Source organism: Heterocephalus glaber, unplaced genomic scaffold, assembly GCF_053883595.1.
Source record: "Heterocephalus glaber isolate CG9 unplaced genomic scaffold, H.glaber_assembly_v1.0 deba00001579, whole genome shotgun sequence".
Classification (NCBI taxonomy): domain Eukaryota; kingdom Metazoa; phylum Chordata; class Mammalia; order Rodentia; family Bathyergidae; genus Heterocephalus; species Heterocephalus glaber.
In genome coordinates, this window is record NW_028258360.1 from 9,528,250 (window position 1) to 9,547,390 (window position 19,141).

At 56.4% G+C, this 19,141-nt stretch overlaps 2 protein-coding genes across 4 annotated transcripts in view; one reads left to right on the forward strand and one right to left on the reverse strand.

Annotated features, from left to right (window-relative positions):
• The window catches only part of Col4a1 (collagen type IV alpha 1 chain), a 101,756-nt gene extending 83,395 nt beyond the window's left edge, over positions 1 to 18,361 (reverse strand). Inside the window, exon 1 of one of the 3 annotated variants that reach the window (XM_004858556.4) lies at positions 18,194 to 18,361. In XM_004858556.4, the coding sequence (XP_004858613.1) occupies positions 18,194 to 18,277 (84 nt within the window). In that variant the 5' untranslated portion in view covers positions 18,278 to 18,361. Of the gene's footprint in view, positions 1 to 4,624; positions 4,784 to 13,091; positions 13,125 to 18,193 lie in introns of those variants that run through there. The other 2 variants (XM_021239361.2, XM_021239362.2) reach the window with 2 other exon arrangements.
• Positions 18,362 to 18,405: 44 nt separating this feature from the next.
• The window catches only part of Col4a2 (collagen type IV alpha 2 chain), a 117,599-nt gene continuing 116,863 nt past the window's right edge, over positions 18,406 to 19,141 (forward strand). The window contains exons 1-3 of the mRNA XM_087193120.1: positions 18,406 to 18,688; positions 18,902 to 18,966; positions 19,061 to 19,115. Of these exons, the coding sequence (XP_087049246.1) occupies positions 18,947 to 18,966; positions 19,061 to 19,115 (75 nt within the window). The 5' untranslated portion in view covers positions 18,406 to 18,688; positions 18,902 to 18,946. The remainder of the gene's footprint in view (positions 18,689 to 18,901; positions 18,967 to 19,060; positions 19,116 to 19,141) is intronic.

A 19,141-nucleotide genomic window follows, 5' to 3' on the forward strand; every position in this document is an offset into this window, starting at 1 on the left:
CCAGCAAGGAGTCTTGGCACAGTAAAAGCCTCCCCCTCCCAGGTCCCCGAGTCTGCAGTCCCTGAGGAGCCCAGTCCTCCCTGGCTTGCCAGCGACTCCAACCCACCTGGCAGCTTCGCCCTGGACTCGCTCATCACGGAAGCTCTGCCTCTCCCAAGCCTCCTGTCCCTGCAGCCTCGCCTGGCCCACAGCCACCTGCAACCATGTGTTCCTGAAAGCCAGGCCCCAGCAGCGATGTCCTCACAGGGCCTGGAGTTTGAGTTCTGTCTGGGAAGGAAAATCTCTGCACTCCTGGTCCATGTTCGACAAAGCAAGAATAAGAGCACCCGCCCCGCTCTGGCACTGCACAAGTGGAGAGCAAGTGACCCGGCGGTGACTCTCGAGTGGTGTCACCTTCCAGCGCTCACTGCGTCTCCTGGTGCCACCCCCCTTGCTGCCAGCATCCTGGGCAAGTCACCATGTCCTCACTTCCATGCAGGTGGCCGCAGGTGTCACACCAAGCGTCAGTTCCCCCCAGTCCCAGGTGCAGCGGGGCCCGAGCCAAGGACCTTGAGACAGCCCTGGCAGGACCGCGGGTGCTCACACACCCCCGGCCACCACTTCCCCAGGCTCAGGGGCCAGGGTACCCGGACATGACCAGGTCCCGCCCACCCCAGCATGGGGCCATGTCTCCCTAAAGGAAACCCATGTCCACCAAGGCCCTGGCCCTGCTTGGGGCACTGGGCTGGGCTTCCAGAGACCCCCGCAAGTCCTCCAAGTGCGCACGAGCGCCCTGCCACACTTCCCCTGCTCTATGGAAATGTGATTCCTGACCAGTGCTGTTCTCTTGGGGATCAGGACGAGGCCCACCTTCTGCCTCCCCACCACTCTCCTCATTTCAGATCCAAAGGGGGGACAGCAATCTGTCCCCTCTAGGTTCCCTGGGCCAGGGGTCACCATGGAGAGCCTGGAGCTCGTTCAGAGTACACACATGGTGCCAGGCCCGCTCTGAACCTTGCTGGTGACACTGCCTCTCGGAGCAGAGGCATCAGAAGAAGAGTTGCATGGCTCTGTCCCCCACAAGCAGCACACAGCCAGGGAAGACAGCCAAGCCTCAGAAGTTTCGGGGAAAGAGAAATCGGAGCAAGCAAAGAGCGATGCACCAGACTTTATGTCGAATTAGTTTTTATATCGCACCTTTGCTTGCTGGTGTTTAATAAAGGTGGCTAATTAACAAGAAGCAAAAGGCTTTAATGCTGATGACACGGGGCGAGGAGAATGCACCCCGGCCTGCACAGTGGCATGAACTCATCCATTGCTAGCACGAAGGACACAGCGGGGCTGGGGCGCCTGGTGTGGTTCGGGCACCACACACACCACACACTAGGACACGCTCGTATACACACCCACCTGTGCACACACACATGCATGCGCATCCACACTCCCTCACAGGCACAGAGCAGACTCGCCCAGGTGTGCATGTGGACCTGCACGTATGCACACATTCACACACCCCTCCTACACACGTGCACACAGACTCACACCTTCTCCCGGCAACTGCACCTGGGCACACGTGTGTGCGTACAGACACGCTCACACTCCACACATGTACATCGCACCCAAGCCTGCACACAGAGGCGCCTCCAGGGCACCTGCCGGGGGACACCACGCCCAGTCTGCACACCAAGGCAGGAGTGACCCTCGTGGCCAAACATGGGCAGGGTGGGGAGAGGGTGGGGCCTCACTCTGGCCAGGAAAACAGCGCCTTGCCTCGGCCGCGGTTTCGGGCCATCCGCCGCCGCTGGGGACCCGAGCCCGCAGGGCCTCACTGGCCCAGCCTTAAGGAGCACTACGCAGAAAGCAGAGTCTCAGAAACGCATCCTCCCCGCGTTCCCAGTCCTCTCCCACCGGGCACCAGGGCTTCCCAGGTCTCCTGGGGGGGGGGGGGGGTCCTGCAGCCGTGTCGCCCAGCTTGTCCCCAGATCCCCAGGGTCTGTCACTCGCTGTGGCTGCCAGGCAGCAACAGAGCCAACATCGACTCCGGCCACCGTGGGCTCCCACCCGGCAGAGCTGCTCCCACTGCCCCGTCGGGGCCCTTCCTCCGCCTCTCGGAATAAACACGCGTCACCACAAAGCTGGGGGAGGAGCCAGCCCTCGGAACTGGCGGGCCCAGAAGACTGACCAGTGCGATCCCTGCGGCCGCGGGGTCCTCTGGGTGACGTCCTGAGACGTCTACACAACACCTCAGTATTGGCCTCCGGCCCCGGGGACCAGAAGCACCGGGCCGGTGCCCTTGAGCCGGCTGCACCACCGTTTCTGCGTGACACACCCGGGAGGGGCCGCGGTGTCAGTGAGCCTGGGCTGCCCGGGATCGGGATCGGACTCAGCGGGCAAGGCCCAGGGCTCCGAGCGCTCCCTCTGCAGCGGGAAGGCCTGGGGAGCGGGGCACAGCTCTGCCTCCCCTTGGTACCAGCGGTCTGCACGGGCCTCTCGGTGTCCAGGTGCAATGGGGTGAGAATGGCGGACCCAGACAGCCGGAAGGGTCGCACCTACGCTCTCTGCCTGCTTCCTCTGCGCGAGCACTGCCAGCCGCTGCGCGCCGCCAGGGAGATAAGCCCTTCGGGGTCCTGGCCCACACTCCCGCCCCGAGGAGGACGAGGCCCTGTTCAGAATGACGCACAAGCCAGCGATGGCAACGTGCCCCACTGTGGCTGTCAGGAGAGAGCACTTCTGAGAGGCATTTGCGTCGTTCCTTGTTTAAAACTTAAGGACAAACATCCATGTTCCAACGCGAGTTATTTTCAAAATCAAAGACTGGGGCTTAAGCCAAAATCGCTTGTATTAAATGTTGAGCCAGGAGCAGTGGCACAGGCCTGGCACTCCAGCACTAAGGGAGGCTGAGGCAGGAGGACCCGAAGTTCCAGCTCTGCCTGGGCAATTTAGCAGGACCCTGTCTCAGAAAACTTAAATAAAGAGGAGGCAGGCTCTGGGGTAGAGAACCCCTGGGTTTGATTCCCCAGTGCCACACCAAAACAGTTGAAGTCTACTGGCACAGATTTTGACACAAAAATGTGTTCTGAATGCAGGGACCTAGCACTGGGGCTCAGCTCCTGGGGCCTCCAATGGGAAGTCCTGGCCTCCGCCCCTCACACGCACGTGACAGGAACATGTCCTCAGCCCAGGAAATTCTACTCCTAAAGCCACAGGCTGAGGCTCCTCACCCAGTGCTTGGACCAGCAGTGTTTCAGAGCCAGCTGGGATGGGGTCCTCCGGGCAGGGGAACCTTGAACCAGGGTGCAGGCAGGGGCCGGCTACCCGGGCCCCGAGACCCCAGGCAGGGTCACTCAGATGGGCAGCCAGGCCCCAGGCACACACAGTGAAGAGCCTGGCTTGGCAAGGCCACCAGTGCCAGTCGTCCCGGGGTGTCCCACCCCCAGGTGCCAGCTGCCACCCGCGATGCCTGCCACCTGCCCACTCAGGAGGCATCACAGAGCCCCTTCTGGGGAGAGGCTGCCCGGCACTGTCGACGCGGCCTTGAAGCTCATCTGCGAGATGAGCTTGGAAACGACCCAAAACTCCAGAAAATGCAGGAGTGGCATCTGGAAAACTTCGGGTGAGGGTGGAGCGGGGAGCTGTGGAGCTGTCCACCCACATCGTTGCTCACTCTGCAGCCACCCACCAAGGGCATGGAGGGCGTCGGGCACCGGTGCTCACCTGGGGCCTGAGTGGGCACACAGATGGGGAAGGACACCGCACCTGCTTCTATCCGGCCTCTGCCCACAGGACCAGAAATCCCCGGGCTCCTGTGCGTCGCAGCTGAGAGGGAGGGAGTGTTTGGCCCCCGCCCTAAAGCCCAGGGCCAGGCAGGTCGGATATCTCTCTAGATTGCTTCACACAGCTGCAAATGTACATGTTCCCAACTCCAGGTCTGTACCACTTCCAGTCCTATTAATGCCTCATCTTTGGGAAGCTCCCGTTTTCTCTCCAAATGAGAGGGTCACACCCGCGCCACGGCTCCATTCTCCGCTCAACTGGGGAGCAGAACCAAGCAAGCTGGCACTGAGCTCTTGCTGCTCCCTGACCCTCTCCGGAGGGCAGGCGGCTGGAAACTGGAGCGGTCAGGTGAGCAGCAAGCTGGCCCTGCATCGAAACCCAGAGAAAGGTGCTGCACCCTTGGGTGCCATGTGCCAGGACAGCCTTGCAGGATGCGCTGGCTGGAGCTTAAGGTTGGGAGGCTGAAACCACGCACACACCTGCCGGGCACTTCTGAGCTGTGTGGGGGCAGGAAGCTTCCAGAGCTCCCTGTGAGGGGCCAGGAGGATCCCAACCAACCCCGTGTAGGAAGCATCTCCACCTGGACGGCGCAGCCTTGACCCCTGTGGCTTGGCACTCGACTCTGAACATACAGCGGACAGGAAAATGCGTGTGGCAGCATCCAGTTGCCAGTTTAGAGAGAATGAGCAGTCCCAGGGGTGAGCAGAATCGTACCTCCTGCATCAAGGTCGAAAGATCTGACCTCAAGGCAGAGACTGAAAGACTTGCTCTGGCTCCGCTGTCGAAGCCTTGGGTTTGCTCAGACAGACAAAAACGGAACATCACAAATATGTCAGCATTGTTGGAGAGAAAATAACAAGTGGGAATTCACCTCGACAATCCAAAGCTCCAGAAGCCAGGCCAACAAGCACAGCCCCATTTCCACGAAGCTGCTGTCGGTCTCATGTTCAAGACACTGGAGTCTGTCACCAGTGTTCCCTCATCCAAGGAGACAGACCAAGTGTTCCAGACTGGAGTCACTTCCGTTCCATTGCTTATGGAACCCATGGGGACCTCACGCCTCGTTGGAGGTCACACTGCAAATTACGCATCTGTGTCGCAGACTGGAGGCCACGGTAGCATGGAGAACAGGCTCAGGCATCTAAGGGCGAAACAGTAACACCTCTGGCTCCATCGGGGGGACCCGGGAGTCCAGGAGTCCAGGAGTCCAAGCTCCTGGGGCCACTGCCCACGGCCCCACGCCAGCCTATATTTTATCCACGGGAAAACTTGCTTCCCGCAGTGGGTGGCACTGTGCTGCTCTCCGTGTCCACGTCCTGCAGGAGGACGAGCAGGGTGTTTTCAGGCCTGGGAAGTAAGAAAAGAGGTCTGAGGCTGAGCAGAGGAGCAGGAAGGCAGGTGCCGCTGGACAGGGCCGCTGCAGTTCTGGTCCGCGCTGGAAGGCGAGGCAGTGTTTCTCCAAACAGGCAACTCCTGTTTCACATGATGCTGTGCTCGCTGTGCAATTTTTCCTCTCCTCTAAAGCTTGGTTCAAAGCTCTGTGAAGTTTATTTCTTCGGTCATACAGTAAGTGTGGAGACCCTCAGCCGCCCACACACACAAGCCCAGGACCTCGGAGACAGCTGGGTTTGGAATTCTGGTTTCAGGCTTCCGGGAGGGAATGGGCTGCATAGCTCTAGCATCAAGATGCCCCCACACTGTTAGGAGTTGACATCCCGGACATCCTCGGGGTCTACCCTCTCTGTGGGCACCCTGGCCACCCAGCCCCAAGTCTGCATTGCACTGGAGCTTCCCTTACAAGGCAGTGGCCTGGAACACCTTGCTCCCTCCACAGGCTCCTCCGCCCGGTGCCCTGCTGTCCTTGGACTCGCAACAAACCACGCGTCACCGCCCGCTGGCCAGCTGCTCCCCCGAAGGATGCACCCTCCGGGGGCACCAGTCTGCCCTGCCGCCATCCGGGGACCAGAGTCCCCACCCCAGGTCCCATCTGGGGTTGACCCTGTCAGCAACCTCGGCCCTTTGTTAGTGTCCCCCACCGCAGGTGCTCCGGGAGCAGTGGCCCAGGCCACAGTGCAGGGACAGAGCTGCGTGGCGGCACAAGTCCAGAAGAGGGCTGCGTGGGGGGTGCCAGGCCACTGGAGCCATGCGCCCAGGCAAGGACCCCCATCCCCCTCCTGGGGACAAAGCTGACTGCTGACCACACCTCTGCCTATGGCCTCCCGCTCTCCCTGTGAGACCTGGCTACGCCAAGTGGCGTCCGGTTAAACCCCTCCGGCCCTTTGGCCGGCTTTACATTGGCACCAAACTCTTCCAAAGCTCAGATTTTGTCTTTTCATCGCCTCAGCGGCTCCCACACCGCTGACTCGGGGTAGACTCCACAGAGGTGGCATGCAGTCTGCTCCCAACCCTGCCCCAGCATCCACATCTCGTCACGGAGTCACGGGCAAGACGGCCATGGGGCCAGGACGCTCACAGCCTCCTGGGAATGCTCTTCGCCCTGGCTCCTTAAAATTTCCATATGATTTTAAATATTTGCTTATGCCCATGGGCACCCAAAAGGAAGCCCTGCTGTGATCAACACAACTATGAATTTCTTCTTTTGAGACTAACTCTTGTCAGGTAGCCCAGGCTGGGCTTGAACTCACAATGTAGCCCAGGCTGACTCTGAACTTGTGGAGATCCTCCTGCCTCAGCCCCGAGTGCAGGGTCACAGGTGTGCTCCAAGATGCCCAGCTTCGACTATGAATTCTTGACTCACAATCTTCCACGGACTCTAGTTTGGAGATATGTATTCCAAGCCTCCTTTTGTCCTTAATTCATGTGAACCAGAAAGAGGGGCAGGGACCAAATGTCAGAAGTCCTAGCCTGGAGGGAGGCCCGACCCACAAGAGCTGGGGTGGATCCCCAGGACCCTGCTGGGCAGGTTCCCCTGCAGGAGGGACAAGAGAGGTGGAGGTGTACAGGAGGGGCAGCAGCCTTGGGACAGCCACCTGCATGTAGGGGACCAGGAGAAGCCAGCTGCCAGGAAAAGCTGGTAACCCACGTCCACAGCTAGAAGTGTCCTGGCCCACACTCGAAGTGGATCTGGGCTTGCAGAAGAAACTGGCTGTCATCAAAAATCTCAGCACCCACTGACCTCCCACTGCCTGTCTCCTGAAAGCACCTGCAGCCATGCCCCTTCCACTAGTGACAGCCATCCCAGTGCCCCGGCTGCTGTCTCATTGAAGGCAGCCAGGGCCACAATGCGGGCGGTGCTGCTCCTCCACACGGTGCCAAGGAGCAGAGTCCCAAGCCTGTGGCTCTGGTGGGAGGAAAACCGTGATGTGTGAGCCGCTGCCCATCCAGCCTGCCCCAGTGACCACTCCTGTGCCCGGGCTGTGACTTTGGAGGGACAGGTAAGTGTGAGCTGGCAGCTGCTGCGTCTGCCTGCAAGGCTGAGCGACAAGAGATGCAACCTAATTCCTCCCTTTGCCAAGCAGCTCTCGAACAAACAGCGCTCCCTGGAATCACGCAGGCACACACGGCGCACAAGCAGCGCCAGGTGCAGAGAAGACTGCGCTGCTCCCGGCTGATATCAATCACCTGTCCCTGACTCGAGGCCCAGGGACAGACAGGGCTCGGGTACAGTGACCCGAAGTCAGGCCCGGATGCATCGGAAACACCAGCTGAGCTCACTCCACCTGCACTCTCTGACACTTAATTTCTCACAAAGAGAGCACATCAGGATCGTGTCTCTAATGATCTCCCACCAAAGAGGCTCTGTAACGTAATCCCCGTCTCCAGAGGTTTTCACATTCCACCCTCTCCCGTATTAACAGCTCTTCCCAGTCAAAGGATAATATGGCACAGGCACTGCCAACTGTCCAGGATGATTTGCCAACACATTTTGCCAAGAAAATTTGACTTGAGTTTTCTCATTTAAGCCACTAGATTCTTTCACGGCACCAGGCATCCTGTTTCTGATTCACTTACCCTAACTCAAAAATTAGCTTACTACTGCCCAGAAGCCTGGTAGACCTGGGTCCCCGGAATACAGTTTCAGCTTTGCCAAACCCACAGAAAAGGGTTTGTGTGTTAACTGGGGCTAAGCACCGGGTCAAGTCAGTGTGGAGCCCGGGAACAGCTCCTAGGGTTCACGCAGGCATCTGCAGCCACACAGACAGGGTGCAGGACCCGTGTCCTTTGCTGCTGCAGGGCCTGGGTGTCTCCGCTGGCTGTGAAAGCACCTCTTCTCCTGCTCGCCTCAGGCCCTCCTGACTCGGCCACAGGGCAATGCAATTTTAAGACAAAGGACAGCACCCTTGCATCACGGTGGTTGTGACATGGACACATTGCTTCTCCGTTCCTACATCTGGTATTTCCACATCTGATGGCTCTGTCCACCCTAACCCAAGTGCTTTCCCACGGCTCCTCTGCTTAATTCCCAGGCAGAGCAGAGAACCGAGCTAACCCATTTCCTACTCTAGAGCGATTTCAAAGTTTCTGAAAACTCAAGCCCCCCGAATGTCCGCTGGCTTCAAGACTGTACTTCAGGGACACGTGGCAGATTTTAGTCCCCAGAAAGGACTCACGGCTCTTATAGCAAGCCTGGGTGGGAGCCCCTCTAACACACAAAAGGAGCACCTTTTTAAGTGACTTGGAGTTGAGCTGGATGAAAGGTGGAAATTGCTTGCCTATGTTCATCCCATAAACAATGGCTGACGGCAGCTATTCTATCTGGAAGAGTGCCTGAACATAGTGGTGTGTGATACGTATTTTCTGCATGAATTAATGAATGAGTAACATTTTACACATACAGTATATCACATGTTCATGGGATAAATATATAATATCCATGCGTATATTCTTATATATATATGAAAAAGTCTCTCCCCTTATCAGGCTGGATCTCAGCTCTGTCTACTGGACACTATACCAAAGCATCCTATAAATGACACTTCAGTGCAACAATGTATCAATCAGACTCTCTTCCCGGGACACATGGACTACCTGTGGTGAGCTGGGCAGCCAATCCTGCTTGTAGGGTTTTGCCAGATAACCAGCCTCCACCACGGACGCTCACAGTTCCCCCTCACACCCTCCCGCCAAGCGGCCTTCTGAGCTAAGTTCCCAGGCGTCTGTCTACAGAGCAGGTGCCTACGTGACCCCACCGCCAACACTGACATTTTTCTACCACGGAAAATGGTGAGCAAGTGTTCCAGCTTGGATCTAAAGTCTCACATAAGCCAGGCATGGTGGTGCACACCTGTAACCCCAACACTCTAGGAGATCACAAGACCACAAGTTCAAGCCCAGCCTTGGCAACTTAGAGACACAGCAAAACACTGTCTCAAATAAATAACTTTTTTTTTTTGGTACTGGGGATCGAACTTGGATCCTTGCACTTGCAGTGCAGGCGGCAGGACCACTGAGCTACATCCCCGGCCCACAAATAAATAACTTTTTGAAAAGGCTGGAGATGTAGCTCAGTGTGAAGATCATGGATTCAGTCTCCAGTACAACCAAAAAAGAAAAGAATGGTTTGCTGTTCAGAGGTTGGGCTTCCGGAAGGTGGCAAATCACAGGGCGCTCTTGCTGTGCTCACTGACTGTGTTGTAGTCAGTGAGTCCCACCTCCTCCAGCTCCAGAGTTTGCAGCTGTAGGAGACTCCAGTTTCAGAAATTAAGTGAAAAGATTTTCGAATCAAAAAAGAACAGTTCAAGCCTTAATTTTTAGTATAATATAATGTCTATCATACCATTATTAACACTACTCTGACTTTACCCTGGGCATGTATCAGAATTCAAAGTATAAAAACAAATCTAACCATCTGGATATTTTCCGAACCCGGGTATGAGCTCAACACACATTTATTAAACAAATTTTAAATGCCAGAGGCTGGATCCTGAGCTAGCAACCTATTACTTTGTACTTGTGTTTTGTGAATTCTTAGCCTTGTTTCATTTTCACTGATGTTAAAAAAAAAAAAGAAATGGGGCTTTGGTCACAAATCTGGCTGCTGGCATGAAACAATGCCCAAAGTTATGCATGCCATAAATGAATGATCTACTGCAGAAAAAACACACGTATCTCATAATATATTAATGGATGATAACCTCCATGAAAAGGCGAAATACGTAAAGCCAACAAGAAATAATTTTAAAATATTTTTAAAAGAATTTTTTTTTAAGTTTTAAAAGCCTGAGTGCTCCAGAAACAAAGAAACATAATCTTAATATTTTTAAGTGTTTGGGAAAGCAAAATCTAATTATTATGAAGGCACCCAATGGCGATTTGGTCAGACTTGCTTTAACAAACCAATAAAAAGCATCTGGCCTTAGCCTGATGTGTAGACACAAAAATGTTTGTGAAAGATAAGCTCCAAACAGGGATAAATCAAGCAAATAGCTGCCGAATGTCCCATGCAGTGAGACCCTGTCAGCCTGTTTATCATGAACATCACTCATTCTAGGCCCGGCTTGTGTATTTTCCCAAAACAAATGCAATCCAGAGGCTGCACAATCCCTGGATGGTCTTTTTCCCCATCACCAACCCACTTTCCTACCCTGGCGACTTTATCTTAATTTTATAGGCCATTTCCTGTCCAAACTGTAGGAGTTATTTAAACCACTAACCCCAAATGGTCTTTAATCTCAGGAAATGGACTCAGTCTCGATAAGCCACAAAGGAGAAACTGTGCGTGAGGGGGTGGGCAGAGGCGGGCAGGGTGCCAGGTGGATCCTGCGGTGCTGAGGGGGACCCCAACCCCAGCAGGGACCCTGCCCTGCCAGCCTCCCACCAGCCCTCGGGCACCCGGCTGGTGCGTGGCCTGAGACTTGCCACTGAGGATGCGAAGCCCGGACTTAGGGTGGGTTCTCAGACGGGGCAGGAGCCCGGCGGTCCCACACAATCACCACCAGCGTCCACTTCTCCATACAGCGCCTGCGTGCTCTGGGACCAGCCTGCCCTCGGCCTGCCCCGGGCTCCGCTCAGCTCAAAGTGGAATTGCTGGTGGGCCGGGGATTTAGCTCAGTGGTTCCGCCACCTGCTGCGCAACCGCAAGGACCCAAGTTCGATCCCCGGTACCGGGAAAAAAAAAAAGTGGAATTGCTGGCAACAACTGCAGTCGACAGGAAAAAGAGGAGCAGAGGGCGGGCCATGCCCCGTGCAGTCGGCCGAGGGCAAGCTGAGGCCCCCTCAGTGGCCCCATCCTACCTGGGGCTCCAGGCCAGCCGGGCCAGCATCCCTGCTCAATGCAGGGTCTCAGGTGCACTCGAACCCCAGACTCAGAACCTCGGGTGCGTCTCAAGCCCCTGGGGACATGGGGTAAGCCGAGCGGTGCCCATGGCCTCTAGGGTACCATTTCTGTGCTTCACTGTGCTTTTCTGCGAATCCACTTCTCACTGAACCAACAGGACAGGGCCCGGCACTGGAAGCACTACAGAAATGCTTCCCCAGCCTCACAGCCTTGCTCCTGATAACTGGGATCCCTGCGTCTCACATATGAGGAGCCAGGGCCTGTGTACTCGGCTACAGCAAGGGCCACCCTGCAGAGCAAGCCTCCCCCCAGATGGGTCCCGCTGGCTGCCATCTCCTTTCCAGAACTGTGTGCAGCATCTGACCCTTTACTGCCACCCCCAGAGAAATGGCCTTTGGCTAATCTGAGGTGCTGGGAATGAGATGAGCCCCCTCCTCTGACTACCACACGACTTCTATTTAGGACTCTGGTAAGTAGTGTTTCCCAAGTGCACATTATCAGCAGGGCATGGTGGCATATGCCTGTAATCCCAGCACTCAGAAGGCTGAGGCAGGAGCATTGCCACAAGCTCAAGGCCTGGACTACATAGTAAGTTTAAGGCCAGTCTGGACTACACAGCGAAAACTTATCTCAAAAAAAAAAAAAAAAAAAAAAAAAAAGGACTTCATGAAATGGACCAAACTATCAGTTCTGCGGCCTTCTTACCTAGTAAAATCGTGCACATTATACTGCGAATGACAATACGAACATCACCTTAAGCCAAGCTCCAGGATGGGAACAGGCTGGTCCTCCCAAAGACTCTGCACTCAACGCAGCAGATATTAGGGTGTTATTGTGTTCTTTAAAAAAATCTAAAATGTAACTCAAAAATTAAAGCTAATTGGGAAAAAATTACTTGTATTTAAAAATGACCTGTTAAAGCCGGTGCCCTTGGATAACAGGGAAATAAAGAATCCTAGCTACATAAGAGGATAATTATGAATTTTAAAATAAACTTTGATTTCTATTTAACAAGAATAATATCCTTACTTTATAAACATAAAGTACTTTCAGAGATGTAGTAGCCAGATCTTCCACCAATTCCATTATACTATTGTTTCAGCAAAAATGAAGGGAAAATACCAAGATAGTCTTCATTGGGTTTCTCTGTTATCTGCTGAAACAGGAAACAAAAATGGACCTCGCAGCTTCAAAATTTCCCATGTGCTGAATGAGGCATGCTCATGCACATCTGTAGTCCCAGCACTCTGGCAGGCTGAGGCAGGAGGACCCCAAGTTCCAGCCCAGCCTGGGCAACTTTGCAATTTAGGGAGATCCCATCCCAAAATTTAAAAAAGGACTGGGGATGTAACTTCGTGCAAAGACCCTGGATTCAATCTACAGGACTGAAAAAAAAGTCCCACGTGTCAGGTAAGACTGGGGCTTCTGTCACGAAGACAGGCACACTCGAGGGCTGTCCTTGGCCCCAGAGCTGTCGCGTCTCCAGAAGACAGTGAAACGCCAAGTTACAACTAGAAAACATCGGGTCTTGCTCTTCCTGAGGAATATCTTTTTTTTCCAAGCAGAAATTCAACAAGAGGTTTTCAATCATTGTAATGGAGGCCAAGCACGGAAGTGCCGCGGCCCTGGGTTTCAATCCGCCGGCTCTCCCGAGGGAGTGAGTGAGGGCCCCCCACTGGGTCTCCGGAGAACAGGAGGAACAGCCGGCTCCTCAGCGAGTGACCCGGAGCGAGGTGCTGAGCCTCCCCCAGAAGCAGGGCCAGATGAGGCTGGGCAGCCCCGCCGCAAGGACAGACACAGCCCGGTCCCCGAGGCCACTCATCAGGCAGAACACTGCCGCCTGCTGCGGGTGCGCGGAGCTTCTCTCCTACCTTCCCGCAAACCAAGCAGCTTCACAACCCAAACAACAGAAGATGCAGCTGGTGTGCAGATGGGACGCCAAGCCTACAGAAGCTCAGCAAGGAACACTGCCCAGGCCCGGAACCAGCCGTTTACACCAAGAGCCGGCCAGCCGCTGTGTCGCGTCCCGGCGCGTTTAGTCTGGGTGGTGCAGCGACCGAGGCCTGCGCTCAGACTCGGCCCTCGCTCGTTCCCCACACACCTTCCTGCACGCAGCCATGGACGCTAACACCCCTCCCAGGAGCCTGCCAGGCCCTTCCGGGACCCAGGGGAGCTGGGGACAGCGGCAAACATCCCGGCCAATCACGAGGAATGAGTTGGTGATTTCCTCCTGCGCCAGGGCCTCTCCCAGACTCAGCCACGGAGTTTTACAAAGCTGTATCCTCAGCATCTCCCAGTTGGCAGGGTGTTCACACCCACTCAGATGACGCCGCCCCAGCCAAGAGGCCGGAGTTACAGCAGCAACACCTGACGCCTGCCGGCCACGCCCGGGCAGCCTCAGGCCACTGTCTCCAGGGACACAGACCAGACCGGCCTCGCTTCTCACGGTAGGGACCTCGGCTCCGCGAGACTGAGAGGCACAGCAACAATTCTAACTGAAGCTGGATTTTTAAAACTCCAGCCTAGTGTGGTGACACGTGCCTGTGATCCCAGCACTCAGGTGGCTGAGTCAGGAGGATCATCACGGGTTTGAGGCCACCCTGAGCTACACAGTTCAAGCCTGGCCTAAACTACATAGCAAGACCCTGTCTCAAAAAAAAAAAAAAAAAAAAAAAACTAAATAAAAATAAAAATCTAGATATCTAACAGTCCAGGCTGTAACTCTGGTCTTAGAAGAGACTGTGAAGAGGGACAAACAGAACTGTGGTAAGTGACCCAGGGGCAGTAAAGCAAGCAGAGTGATGCAGGAGAGGCAGGGCAGGGAGGGAAGGGGTCGGCCCCCACCCCATGTCACCGTGCCACAGGTCTGGGGCAGCAGAATCAGGCCAGAGGAAGCACAGGCTCCCTAGGCTGGAGGGAGCCTGGGCCGGGTCCTTCGGGGAGAAGGGCCTGGAGCCACGTGAGGGCACCGGCCTCGCCCAGCAGGGCTGGGCACCCGGGAGCAGAGCGGAAGAGGACAGGCAGAGGCCAGGCCACCGCGTAGGGCCACAGCGGCAGTGAGAGGACGCCGTGACTCCTAGAGGCACAGGGAGGAAGCCACAGCTGCGGGACAGCAGCCCTGGGGTCCCAGCAGGGGCCTCCGGAAACAGCAGGGACACCAGCGACCCCAGGGGGAGCAGGGACAGGGCGTGGGTCTGGGAGGAGGTGACCAGCTCTGCCAGCACCTCGTGTCAAGAGGCACGAGGGACAGCAGGGTGAGCACCCCCGGAAACATGGGGACAGCGGGCTGGGCAGGGCCTTCTCAGGGATGATGGGGATCTGGAGTAGAGAGCAGGGGGACCCCACAGGAGCACCAGGGCCACCCCAAGACACACCTGGCGGTGCAGGGCTTGGGAGAAGGCAGAGAAAGGGGCCAAGGGCACAGGGACAAAAAATTAACCCTAAGTCACCTGGCAGTCCGCATACCCGCAAAGACAGGCACAAGTAAAACCAGGCCTGGTTTATCCCTTCCCATTGTCTGCACACGAATGGTAGGAATATGGCTTTGTTTGTTCCCTGGCTGACATTTTTTTAGTGGTTGCTTAATAATAGCAGGAAGAACAATGCCCGATGATATTATTTGAGGCATTCTATTGTGACTTTTGCTTCTGTCCCAGGCGCTCCAGAGCCCAAGGCTGCTTGAGAGACACTAAGGAGGGAGGTTAATCCCTTTCGATGTCAGGAAGGAGGGTTGTTCAGCAATGTTTGCTGTGAACAAACACAGAGGAGAGTTGGGGTGTAAGTCTTACTTTATCGCACCCCTTGTGAGTTCCTTTGTCTGCAAAATCTTTACCAGCTCTTCACTAAATAACCAGAAATGTGCCGACAGGCTTGTTAATGAGTAATGTGGGGTTTCAGCTCCCAGCGCTTGCCCGAGCTGGGGTAGGTTTTCTGGGTCAGCTCCCGCAGGCACTCCCGCCTACAGGCAGTCATCCGTGTGCGGCCCCCAGCACCCCTGGGGACAGGGACTCTCCGACCCTCCGACCCTCCGTATCTGCCCAGCCTCAGACCCTGCCCCCCATTCCTCTCTGTCCCTTCCGTCCGCCCCAAATTGTTAACAGTAGAAACAATGGCATCTGGTATCTCCACCAGGGAGCTTGAAGCTTGCTTATCTTTTAATGCAAAGACCCTCAGGCTTGACAGAGGACAGGCAAGAGGCTTCCTAGTCATAACACCGCAGGTAAAGACAACAACGGCATAGGTCACAGCTCTATCTGTCCCACCTACTTCAGAAGTGGAATGGCCTTCCAGAGTTTCCTGATCCTCCGAAGCTGGCCACGCCTGTGCCTTGGTTTCCCTGCACTGTGGCACTGAGCAGCCTGCATTCTATGGGCCTCTTTCCCATTAGCTCCTACCATTCTGTGACCTTCAAGGGAACAGAGCCAAAGCATCACCCCGTTTCGTGGACAGTGCCTGGCTGGGCAGGCCAGGGGGGTAGGGTTCTGGATGCCTGTGAGGATTGAAGGGAAAATGAACGGGTCTTTGAGAGGAAGGGCAGCTCTGCCAGGGAAACCGAGTCATGAGGTTTCAAGAGTCCTCCGTCATCTGCTCAATAAAAGAAGACATGACATTTAGGAGCCCCTTTTCCCTAGGCACACTAACTGCATCCATGTGGCCCAAGGCGGCACTGACCCTTCTGCAAGAGCCACATGGCCCACAGACCTGCCCACTGCTGGTCAGTCCCCACACCCCACACACTCCATGGACAAAGGGCATGGCAGCTGAGAACAAGGTCAGCAGCACCACCCCAAGTGAAGTTGAGGGTGCCCAAGGGGCAGCCTGCTCATCTTGGCACATCTCGGGTGGAATGTGGGCCAGGGCCACCCTTGCGGGGACGCAAACCTCACTGGCCTGCGCTCTGGGTCATGCAGGCCCAGCAGCAGCGACTAATGGCCAGGAGGTCATCAGATGGCTGGGCGGGCACCCCCACACCTCAGAGAAAGGTCACGTTTCTGGCCCGGGGAGATCATGTTAGGAAGGTCCACACAGGACCTGGTGGCGCGGGTCTGGGCCAGGAGAGGCCTGGGGACCAGAACCTTCAAGGGACAAACCTGGCCGCACCCTGTTACTCCTTTCCTGGCTAAGAAAGATAAGGTGGGGAGAGGAATGGAATGAAAGGTAGTTTCAGCCCAAGATAAAACAATAGTTTAAAAAATCTGTCCACTGGTACATGAGCAATGAGCTCAGTAGAGATGTCCCAGTGCAAAACCAGACAGCCTCCCGTACAGAGAAAATAGTAAGTGGGACTCACACCTGGCGCACAGGAGGTCTGCGGTGAAGGCAGGGGGACCCGGCCTAAAGAGGCAGCTAATTCAAGAATCGCGCCTGCTGGCTCCTGAGTGGAGATTCGCAAATCTGCAGTGTTTTATTCAAATTTTATTTTTAAATTCTATTTTACTTGGATTGATATAGTTCTTTCAACATCTTGGTCTATCTAACAGCTGATTTTGGAAGAAGGTAAGTAAAAACGTTATGGATGACATGAAAAGAGATGAATTTTAAAACTAGCAAAATATTATTTTTAAATAAATTTTCTTAGATGCCCATAAGTCATATGCATATTGTTTCTTCTCTCAAATTTAGCTAGGAAAATTACAATGTAACAACATCTGTGAGGTCAGCTCCCAGAGGGGCCACATACCAGATATCTTAAGCCATTTGATGATACCTTGAAGGACAAAGCAAAGCTAGTGGACAGGAATGCACTTGGCCTCTAGAAAATAGTTAAAATAATCCAAAAGTCAACAGCAATGAGTTTGATTTTTCAGGCAAGAACAGCAGTTTGCCTGTGTGAGCGATTTGTTCTTTTTTTAAAGTCCTGGATATCTGAGATGCTAAGCTCTTCAGTTAGCTCCACCCGCCAACACTGTCCTTCAGGGCGTCAGTCCACACCAGGTCCCTATTTCCCAGCAGAGAACTTTCTCTGATTTGCCTGCTCTCCCCTTTAAGGGTTAAACCTCTTGGTCAATATTTCTAAACCCAGATGAAGTGTTCCTGGGCCACTCTATTGAAAGGGCTTTGTCGTCCTCACAGAGGGGCATTAGCGAGGGCAGCGAGGGCAGGCGAGTTCGGGGCACATCTGCAGTTACTGGGGGATGTGACAGCCACCCTCTGTCCCCAAGGAAGGAGCTGGGGCAGGGGATGTAGGTAGCAGTTTATCCCAGTGACCCTTAAAACCTTATGCACAGAGGAGTTAGTGAGTAGCCTTCTTTTGGAAGAGACGTGAAATTCTTAAAAAGGAAAAAAAAGAGCAAATCAAAAGATTAAGAAACAGTTAAAAAGTAAGCGTGGGAAACCTGGCAACCAGCAAAACTCCTTTTTAAGCATTTTGAAGTTTTGCAGTGTGAGCCCAGGCCACACCTTCTGAGCTCCGACTTCTTCGGAGTCGCTGTTCTCTGGAGGGCAGCAAAAAGCTCAGGTCGGCAGCAGAGCTGCCGAGCTGTAAGCCCAAAGCTCTAGAACTTTTCTAGGCAAGCAGGGAACAGGAGGAAACAAAAGCTAAAAAGTTCGTGCGTGGAACACGGGGACGCGGTTTCACTTTAGCTTTACCCTCACACAAATGTGGCCGTGGTTTTTAAACTAATGAAAGGAGCCAAGGGAGGACCGCGACTTCGAAAGCTACAGGCACACAAACGCCTACTCGCCTCTCCCGCAGGCCTGGGGCTACACAAAGTCCCAGCAAAGCAAAAGGCAGCTTTTTCCAGGCGGAGGCCCAAAGCCCTTCGGTCTCGAACACCAGAGTCCACAAACAAGAGGAACACGCCCAAGCGATCCCTGGGCCCACGCGTGGGGGCTCTGCGCGCGCTGGGGCCGCGTGCCCACCCTCCAGCCCCTACCCACTCGCGCGTCCCAGACAGGTGAAGGCGCCAGCTGGGGCGCGCCACGGCGGCGGCGCGGGTTCGAATCCCTCGCCCCGCCGTACTTTGAGCACGGCTTCTCCCGTCCGCCCGGGCCGGGAGAGCTCCCCTAACTCTCCGCGCCGGACCACAACAAAGGAGGCTCGGCGGGCGGCGGATGCGCGAGCGCAGCCCACAGGGGTCCCCCGCGGGGCCGCCCGGGAAAGCGCACCTGAGGCCCCCGGGCGGCCGGGCGCGCGGGACAAAGAGGCCTCGCGGGGCGCGGGGCGCGGGGCGCGGGACCCAGAGCGAGCCGGCCGGGACTCACCTTGGCGGCGGCCCGCCCGCGCTCCTCGTGGAGCAGAAGGGCGGCGGGCAGCAGCAGCAGCCAGAGGCCGAGCCGGGGCCCCATGGCGGCGGCGTGCGGAGAGCGGGGCGCGGGGCGCTGGAGGCCGGGCGAGTGCGGCGCAGCGGCTCCGAGCGGAGACCTGAGCGCGCCGGGCCGGGCTCCCCAATTTGTTGGCGCTGCCCCCTCCCCTCGGCGGAGAGCGGGCGGCGTCTCAAAGGGGAGGACCCTGCGGCGCGGGTAAGAGGCGGCGGGAGCGCGCAGCTCGCAATTGCGACCGCGGCCAGCCGGGAGCCCGGTCTCCGCGATCCTCCCGCGCCCCGCGATCCTCCCGAGCCCCGCGGTCTCTGCCCTGAGCCTCGCGATCGCTGGCCGGGCCCAGGACGCAGAGGGGACTCTGGTTCCCCAGGCCGCGCCAGCCGTGCGTCCCCGGGGGAGGCCGATGAGCGCCGGCAGCCGGCCCTGACGCCCACCGAGGTGAGACCCGGGCCGCGGGGCCGCGCACTGTGCGGGTCGGGGGAGCTGGGCCGGACATCGCGCTACCCTCGCCGGCCTGCGGGGAGGCGCCCCTCCGCCCGCGCGGGACGGTCCTGTGACCGGGCCCCTCCGGGGAAGTCGGACGCACCCCGAGGACGCAGCCTGGCTGCAGGGCGCCCCCACCCCCGCTAACTCACTTTGTCTTGGCCGCAGGACTAGGAGGGACCGAGCCGCGCCAACTGCGCCTGCGAACTCGCCATGGGCCCTGTGCTGCGCCGGTAAGCGAACCCCCCCCCCGCGCCCCCCTCATGCAACTTTAAGGAGTGATCCGGGCGCGCCTGTTCACGTCCTCTCCTTTCCCTCCCCACACAGGTGGCTGCTGCTGGGCGCCGTGACAGTGGGGCTCCTGGCCCACAGCGTCTTGGCGGTAAGTCCCGCGCCCCGCGCTGGGGT